The sequence below is a fragment of the Colobus angolensis genome, unplaced genomic scaffold (genome assembly GCF_000951035.1).
Source record: "Colobus angolensis palliatus isolate OR3802 unplaced genomic scaffold, Cang.pa_1.0 Scaffold240, whole genome shotgun sequence".
Lineage (NCBI taxonomy): Eukaryota > Metazoa > Chordata > Mammalia > Primates > Cercopithecidae > Colobus > Colobus angolensis.
The window spans coordinates 795,687-805,157 of NW_012115600.1; the positions used below are offsets into that span (position 1 = coordinate 795,687).

The 9,471-nt window shown below is 39.8% G+C and overlaps 1 protein-coding gene across 1 annotated transcript in view; it reads left to right on the forward strand.

The window, feature by feature from the left end:
* Positions 1-9,471, forward strand: part of KDM1A (lysine (K)-specific demethylase 1A) — a 73,609-nt gene that overhangs the window by 50,445 nt on the left and 13,693 nt on the right. The window contains exons 9-10 of the mRNA XM_011945550.1: positions 7,434-7,576; positions 7,952-8,042. Of these exons, the coding sequence (XP_011800940.1) occupies positions 7,434-7,576; positions 7,952-8,042 (234 nt within the window). The remainder of the gene's footprint in view (positions 1-7,433; positions 7,577-7,951; positions 8,043-9,471) is intronic.

Here is a 9,471-nt window from a genome sequence, read left to right on the forward strand (position 1 = left end):
AAATTACACTGCTAACCACACTGTTAATTCAGTTGGTGATTTTTTTTTTCCTGGTAGCAAAACTCTCAGTGAAGAAAGTGGTACATTCATTTATCCACATCTTACTAGGACCAGCCCTTTGAGTAGCACTGTAAACAGTTGTTAACCTTGTGTGTGGTTTTCAGCATTTTGAATGCAAGGATATTTTTCCCAATGAAATTGGTAGTTGTCATTCAACTCTGATATGTATAGGATTTTTCTAAGTTGATACATTTATATTTGGTGCAGTAGCCAAGTGATAAGGAATATTTTAAACCATTCTCAAATTTGGGAATGGATTCTTTGCAGCTTTGAGTTATGCTTGCCTTAGTTAATCAAACATAAGGCATGCTAGTGTTTCTGTACTGCTGTCTCCAGTTGTCTGTCTCAGAGTAAGAGTGGAAAACTGTTGACTAGTAAACTAGCTTTTTTTATTTTTATTTATTTAATTTTTTTTGAGATAGAGTCTTGCTCTATCACCCAGGCTGGAGTACAGTGGCAGTCTTGGCTCACCACAACCTCCGCCTTCCGGGCTGAAGTAATTCTCCTGCCTCAGCATCCTGGGTAGCTGGGATTACAGACGTGCCCCACCACGCCTGGCTAATTTTTTTGTATTTTTAGTAGAGATGGGGTTTCTCCATGTTGGCCAGACTGGTCTTGAACTCCTGACCTCAGGTGATCCACCCACCTTAGCCTTCCAAAGTGCTAGGATTACCAGCGTGAGCCACTGTGCCTGGCCTAAACTAGCTTTTGAACAAGCTTATAGGACAAGTACAAAGAGCCCCACTAATTTATGCTTATAATTACAAATACGTTTCATGGCTTTAGCGATCTAAAGAGAGGTCAGTAGCTTTATTCTGTTATTGTGGGAGAAGAAACTAAAGCTTATAGGTCAGTAGCTTTATTCTCTTATTGCAGGAGAAGAAACTAAAGCTCATAGGTCAGTAGCTTTATTCTCTTATTGCAGGAGAAGAAACTAAAGCTCACACGTGTGTTTGCCTAAGGTTATCATAATCAGTAAGTTCAAGAACCAGAATCCATTGCCTGGTGTTCTGGTTCAGATTCCCATACTTGTTTGACTACAGCCTGCTGACATTTCAGGGAAGATGGGGTGAGGTGAGTGTATGCACCTCTTTCTAACTGCCTGTGTGACGACATCAGCTGAGTCTCCTTCTCTGAGAGCTTTGTTTCAGTAGTTACTCCAGGAGCCAGCAAGGCCTACCTAAAGTAGAAATTCATTCAGTCATTGATTTTTCTTTAGTAAACTGTTGGATGAAATGGGGTTGGTTCTGTTTCTCCATGCTTTGTGGACAGCTTCAGTCAAAAAAAGAGTGACTTGTTGGTTCTGTTGTTAGTATATAGAAATTAATGATGTCATCGTGTAGAAGGCCAGAAAGTTACTCAGAGTTATATCACTAGTAATAATGTCTTAAGGACATATCTCCATACCCAGACATTTTGCTGCTGTAGGAAAAGAAATCATATAGCAAGTGATTTTTATTTTATGTCATTGTTTTAATCACAATCACAAGAATCCCTAAAAAAGTTGACCTCTCTATTCTCTCTCCTACGTTTGTAGCTAGTATATTGAGTTTCTGTGTTTGTTTTTGACAAGGGACATTTATTTTATGGCTTTGGATGACTAGAACAAGGACTTCCCTAGTAAATATATTAATATGAGGGATATAATATAGAGATATAAAATAATGTAGGGATACTAAGCATATCCCTCTAAATAGAAGGGATCTCCACTACCTTAAGCCTATAAAACAATCAGAGCTAGTGTAGCAGCTGCCTTCAGTTGATTGGTGATGGAGTTATACTGTGACTGACCTATGCTGTCATCAGTAACAGCTTTAACTGGACATGGAGAAGATTGGGAAATAGGGTAATTCATATTTCAGGGAACATTTTGCTGGTCTCTGCTGAGGGGACTGAAAACACGATTGGTCGGGGAGACAGTGGAAATGGCTCTGAATGTTTTCTGCATCTCCTGTACACCAGCTAGTAACTCATGGGCTTTAATTTTTTTTTTTTTAGGGTATCTTAATCAAATTCCCACAGTACTGTAGCATTCTGTATCATAAGGTCTCTGGCCATTGTGTGTGTGTGTGTGTGTGTGTGTGTGTGTGTGTGTGTGTGTGTGTTGTTACCAGGTGAGATCCACAGGGTCCAGTAACTACTTTGAAAAACTGAGCTTTGATTTTCTTCTTGGGAATGGCTCAGCTGTTAAGAGAATGACAGACAACATGTGAAAAGTAATGGGTGTCAGGTCTCTTACAAAGACCATTAACTATAGGTATATTAGGTATCTATCATAACTTAGCCAGTTTTCATTTGTGTTCTTATACAGTGGTGCTTAGGTTAGTACACTTTTGACACAGACCTGTTGGGCTTTTTGGTTTTCTTCCTTTGAAGAAACATTTTCAATATCTTTATGACAGTCTTTCTCTGCCCTTTAAAATCGTTACTGCCAATCCATGCTTGTTTATAAATGTGAAAATCTCATGCCTTCCTTTAATGGTCCTGAAGTTGCAAATAGTTTTGCCCTCTTAATTATAGTTATAATACTGACTTTGCTTTTCCAAACTGTATTTATTCATTTAACAAGAATTGACTGGACTAAAAACTGCTAGAGAGAACTACTTAGACATGTTGTGTGTGCCTTTTCCATACACTCTAATCACTGCTTTAAGGAAGTCAAAAAGATTCCTTATGGGGTGGGAGTTGAGGGAGACAACAGTTTCTATAGAATCACATTGATGATTTTGTTTTGGAGACAGGAAGATCTTGCAGTGTCGCCCAGGCTGGAGTGCAGTGGCACAAACATGGCTCACTGTGGCCTTGCCCTCCTGGGCTAAAGTGATCTCCCACCTCAGCCTCCTGAGTAGCTGGGACCACAGGCACACACCCTTACACCTGGCTACTTTAAAAGAATTTTTTGTAGAAATGGAGTCTCACTGTATTGCCCAGGCTGGTCTCAAACTCCTGGACTCAAGTGATCCTCCTGCTTCAGCCTCCCAAGGTGCTGGGATTTATAGATAAGAGCCACTGCACCCAGCCTAGAGTCACGTTGAATTTTATTTGCATTAAGGATATATTCCCCCTGTAGGGATAATAGCTATATCTCATTTCCCTTGGCTGTTGAGGAGAATCTGAATTAGAGACTCTTCAGAAGTAAATTTCTCCTTCCAGGTTTTACCAAATGAACTAATCTTAATCTTCTGCTTCACCATCATTCTAGAAGTGCTCGATGGCATGGGATGGGGAGGTGGAGATTGGCTGTGGCCTCCACTAGTCAGATTTGGCAATTACTGCTTTTTTCTGATTCTTTCTGGGGATTTCTCTGGCTAAGTCTCAGACCTTTCATTACCTAGTGTACGTTGCTGCATTTAACTCCATTCTGCTCTGCTGCTGGAGAGTTTATGAAGACTGGAAGTAAGATAGGTGTACAATGTTTTTGAAGACCTAAAGAGCTTGTTAGAATGAAACCAGAGGTAGAACTAAAGAGAGCTGTCCTTCTTCCTTTGAGATTACTTCTTGCAGGATCAAGGACCTTGTCCAGAAAGGTGTTTGGCTTTCCCACATTCTGCATGGAGTAGACACGCAGGCTTCCCTTCCCTTGGACACATTTAGAGATAGTCCATATAATCTACAGGACCAAGGCAATCAGGATTGAACCTATTTGGAACAATGAGATTCTTCAAATTCTCTTAGTCTTGAAGGAACTATTTACCTGGAGCCTTTCATAGAGAAACAAATGGTTTCAAAAAGTCAGTCAAAATCTGTTTAAAGTGATGTCCATTTTGTTTGCTTCTTAGATAGAAGGCTCTTACATTATTGGTCCTTTCCCCAAAAATGCTTTTTAGTTTGCTGTTACAAGTTCTCACTGTGCTGCAGTGTAGAAATCCACCTGCCTTCTAATGTGGTACTTAAAACCCATTGTAATCATTCGTTGAGTTTCTTTCTCGGGATACAAGTTAAGGATCTAGATTAGAATAGTCAGGTAAGATTTAAATTATTGTGACCTGTGTTTAGTGATTGCCAATATTTCAATTCCATTTTGTTGTTGTTGTTCCCTAATAATTTGTAGAACTAATAGAATCCAAGGATTCTCATCAAGGGGAAATAAATGACTTAAAGTATGGGTAGTTTGGGGTTGTCAGGGTAGTCATTTGTTAGTTCCTTTTATTGTCTGGGTATGTTAAATAGAATATTTCTAACTAGCTTGTTTTTAGAAATGATTCTAATTTAAAGGTATTAAAAACACATTTTGGTTTTCTCCCAGTCAGTATTGATTTCCTAAGGGACAAGTATTTTATGTATTATTTTCCAAATATTCCTTTAATTTCCAAGTGAAATTTTAATGTTAGTGGGGGGAAAAAGCCAGGTTTCAGAGCTATCCCTGGCTGCACTTGCAATATTTCTGTAATTGCTTAGGTAGAAAATGGATGGGGCCTGGTGGCTGACAATCTCACATAATCTCATACAACTGAGCCTCGGGTTAGAATGGTGTACCGGAGATGCAGTCCTGTCATCTGGTGTCAGTCAAATGTGGCAGCAATCTTTTGGTTTGGTTTTTGTTTGTTTGATTTTGTTGTTGTTGTTGTTGTTGTTACTGTTCTGTGTTTTTCCTTTCCTCTTTTGAGTTTTGCTTTATTCCTCACTGCTTTTTGACACTTCCCCCTCACTCCCCCGCCTTTTTTTAACTGCCTTTCTTTTGGCCATTTCTATGCCTTGACTTTCCCATTTAGTCTCTGTACTATCTGTTCCTTATTTCTCTGGTGGTTGCAGCTTCTGAGCTAACAGAATGCTTCTGTCATGCTATGTGTTTAAAGCCTTGATTTTATTGCTGTCATACAAAACTAAACTTGACGTGGCTGTTGGGCTGTTATTTACAGTTTATTTCTCTCTCTGCTGCACTGGTTAAAAGGACACTGTCAAGGTATTTTTTTCATAATTTTTCAAATCATTTTCCTCACTGTTTACAATAACCCATTAAAAGCTTGAAACCTAAATCTTTTCCTTTCAAAGATCCTCTCCATCATACATTCACACTGGTTTGTTGTTGTAGAGTTGCGCCTATATGTTGGGCTGGTGCCATTTGAGTTTTTGTCATTGAAAGCGCGTGTAAAACATTAGGTTTTTTGTGGGTGGTGTGGGTGGACTAAGGGGGAAAGTGTAATGAATCCAGTGGGCTGCTCAGCAAACAGAGGGAGGAAACAGAGGTCAAATTTGGTCCCTCTAACCTTGACAGTGTCCCTTTAAATATTTCTCTACCACACACCCTGGACCCCAGTTACTGAGCCTGAGTGCTGTGTACTTTTTCAGTATGAACTTCCCTATGTGATTGTCATCCTAGTTGCAAAGATTAAAGCTTGTCTGAAGCAAACCATCCAGTTGACACTGGAAGAGCTTTAATCTGTACCATTTGCACACTTGTGTATTGACACATTCTGCCCTATTGTAGAGGCATATGTGATCTAGTAGTCCCTCTTGCTGCTGTAGCATCCTCTTGCTAGGCATTTTAGAAGCAACACATAGAAATACCACTTTTATACTCCAAGAAAATCAGTCATACGCATTGCATCTGTGATGAATTAAGGTCTCATAACTACCTGGATTTCACATTGAAATGTAATTGTTTCCTTTTTGAAAGAAGAACCAAATTTAGATTTCCAGAACCATCTTTTGTAGCATCATTGCAGGATTTGCACTAGAAGTAGCACGTTTCTGAGCAAAATTTCGGCATTGTTTGAGTCACTCTGTGTATGACCATCACATATCACATCAGTGAGGAAAAGTAGCTGAGAAAGTAAATGAAATTCCTGACCAAAGGGTCTATCTCTTCCATCAGCTCTCATAGCTGTGTAATAAGAGCAAGCTCTTTTTTGACCGTTGAGTTGAATGAGTAATAGGTCAGAGGTTTTTGATCCACCAGTCCTAGGTACCTTCCTGATATAAATGGCACCAAGCATCCAAAGCCTGATTCTCTGCCTCATTTAACACGAACCAGAATATTTTTAGAGATTTAGATTTTCTTTAGGCTAAGGGTAATTCTTTAATTATAAAGACACCCTGATCTCTCCCATGTATAGTCTTTTGGAACTTACTGCTTTGAATGTGATTTTGATTAAATCAGTTATGGTGTCTGTCATATTTACAGTTCAAAGGAGAGTTGCAGTCCTCTTTCTTTTTGGGAGCAGATTGCCCTTCTTGCCAGATTCTTTCTGCCACACATTGGCTTATCTCATAGAGTTACTTGTGTGATCAATGAAGGAGCAGAGGCCAGGGTTCAAAATCATCTGTTGAGTTGGGAAGGAGAAAAACTGTGGAGTTTCAAATGAGAGGTAGAATATTATTGGGATGGTCTTGTCAACAGTCAGTTATCTCTGATTGTAAAAGGTTGCTCCTCCTGAGTCTTAGTGTTTATTAGAATTTACTTCCATGTTTTATTTTTGTGTTACCAATTTTAGGTTGACTGTGTAGTGAAATTCCGTGTTTTGAATCACATTTCCCAGCTGATACCAGCCCAGCTTATAACAAGCAATGCTTGCCTTAAACATATTTTTTCTTTCTCTCACTTCTGCCATGAATTCAACAATAGGATTGCATATACTGTTTACTTTGGGGCTGAATTAAGCAGTAGCAGAGGGATGCTTGTGAACTAACTGATGTTATCGGTAGGCAGGCACACAGCATGGCTTAGGATCATGGTCTTCCAGCTTGATGATCTGCTTTGCATTCTGTTTGCTTCATCCACATCAATGAGGAGCCAGACCTTCTGGTCCTTCATTTACTCATAGACTCTCTTAAGAGCTTTGTACATTCAATTCTGAACTTATTGGTGCCATAAAATATTATTACTGTGCAAAAGAACAAAAGTGCTAGTATGTTCTTATTAGTAGCCATGAATTTCATTTCTCTTTTCCCTCCTCCCACCTGAGATTCATCTTTGAGGGGAAGCAGATACCTTGGGCTTCTTATTTTCCCATCCTGCCCTTATTCTTGGAAGGTCCTCAGATTTGTTGACATAGTTTTTGTTCTCTGGGGCTTTTCTAGTGTGTTGTTTGCATGTTAGCCAGCTCAACTTAATGCATGTCAGCTCAGTGCCACTTGTGCTCCATGTGACTTCAGTTAGCACCAGTGTGAACCTTGTGGCTGTTAATAGAGGTGGAGTCCCAGTTCTGAGGGCAGAAGTGGGAGAAGAGGAAATTGTCAGGGCCCAAACATTTCATATCTCATTTAAATGGATTTGACCACTTCATAGAAAAGAAAATTTGAATCATTGTGCTCAAAGGTTTCCCCTTTGAGATACATATTTTGACTTTTATAAACTATAGAGCATTTGTGTTTTCATGGATGGATATGTTTAGTTTTATAAGGACCAACTCTGCTATACTTCGGATTTTCAGGTTCCTAAAGAGAAAGATGAAATGGTAGAGCAAGAGTTTAACCGGTTGCTAGAAGCTACATCTTACCTTAGTCATCAACTAGACTTCAATGTCCTCAATAATAAGCCTGTGTCCCTTGGCCAGGCATTGGAAGTTGTCATTCAGTAAGTACTTTGATAGTGCTTATTGTATAGTGAGTTCCATGTGTAAAGATTTGCCATTTATGTTTTAAGTTTTTCTGCAAGTCTTATTTGAGCTAGTTTTTACTTAATTTCGTGTGAAACCATTGAATCCAAAATTAAAAATTATTTGAAATAATTATATGATCCCTTAAGGTCCCTTTCACTTCTAAAATTCATTGCTTTTATAGTATTATACTGTATTTAACATAGCCTAGGAAATAATTTCCCACTAGCCTTCTTGTTCCTAAGTATTAGAAGTTTCAGTGGGCCTTGATGCCCTTAAAGGTTTTTGGTGGGCACCTGTCTTATTTTGCAAAGTTGGCTTTGAGACCAGATTATACATATTGTCTCTCTTAGGTTACAAGAGAAGCATGTCAAAGATGAGCAGATTGAACATTGGAAGAAGATAGTGAAAACTCAGGAAGAATTGAAAGAACTTCTTAACAAGGTGAAATTCTGTATTTTCTTTATAGCTGAAGAAGCTTTATTAGGAGAAAATGTCTTTAGAAATTTTAAAAGCATTTCTGAGACTTTTTTCTCTATGGAAGAGGAAGTCTGCACAGCTGGAACTCATTCTTAAGAAAATAATGACTAACAAAAGTGACTGTTTTATCTGTCAGTGTTTCGGTGTGGCATTATTGATAAATGTTACCAGAGGAAATAGATGTTTCCTCTTTTTCTGGTTCCCTTTAGCTCAGGGGTGTCCAATCTTTTGGCCTCCCTCAGTCACATTGGAAGAAGAAGAATTGTCTTGGGCCACACATAAAATGCACTAACATTAATGACAGACAGCTGATGAGCTTTAAAAAAAAAAAAGAAAAGAAAAGAAAATTCAGTGTTTTGAGAAAGTTTATGAGTTTATGTTGGGCTGCATTCAAAGCTGTCCTGGGCCACGAGTTGGACAAGCTTGGTTTAGCCATTCTAAAGCTATCCCAGTGCCCTCGGCTGAATTCTAGGACTAGCAGGAGATTAGCTGTACTGGAGCCAAGTTTCCATTGGTGAAGACCAACAAATCAGCAGCCAGTTCATTGGCATCATTACTTCTCTTGAGTTGCCACCACCCCCACCTCTGTTCCCCAGGGCTGAACTGTTAGGACTCTTCTCTGCCACCACCTTCCAGCGCCCCGGGCTCCAGAGCATTAAAGTCCAACCATTTGTTTCTCCTCACCCTGCCAGCTGCAAAGGTCACATGAGCTTAGGGAGAAAATAGCCCCTGGAGGGGGCCTTTATAGTGCATACTGTGGGTGTGCCTGTGACTGGACTCTTGCCTCACTCTCACTGTGCCTCATTTCTTCATCCGGTCTGATGAAGAGGTCTCCAGCTCACAGTCTTCATGGATTGTGGTAAGGATGAAATGAGAAGAGTGACTTAAGAACTGCCAAGTGGCAGGATACCTATAGGGTGCCCAGTCTCAGGCTTTGTCACTCTTGGCCTGTGTAGTATCATCAGAAACCTGAAAAAAGCTAACATTAAGAATGGTTCCTTAAGATTCTTTGGCCAGGCACAGTGGCTCACGCCTATAATCCCAACATTTTGAGAGGCTGAGGCAGGTGGATCACTTGAGGTCAGGAGCTCGAGACCAGCCTGGCCAAATGGTGTAACCCCTTCTCTACTAAAATACAAAAAATTAGCTGGGCATGGTAGCATACACCTGTAATCCCAGTTACTCAGGAGGCTGAGGCATGAGAATCATTTGATCCTGGGAGGCAGAGGTTGCAGTGAGCTGAGATTGTGCCATTACACTCTAGCCTGGGTGATAGAACAAGACTCTGTCTCTTAGAAAAAAAAAAGTTATTTGACCTTTTACATACTTAAAAAACACTTTATAGGACCAGGCGCGATGGCTCACGCCTGTAATCCCAGCACTTTGGAAGGCC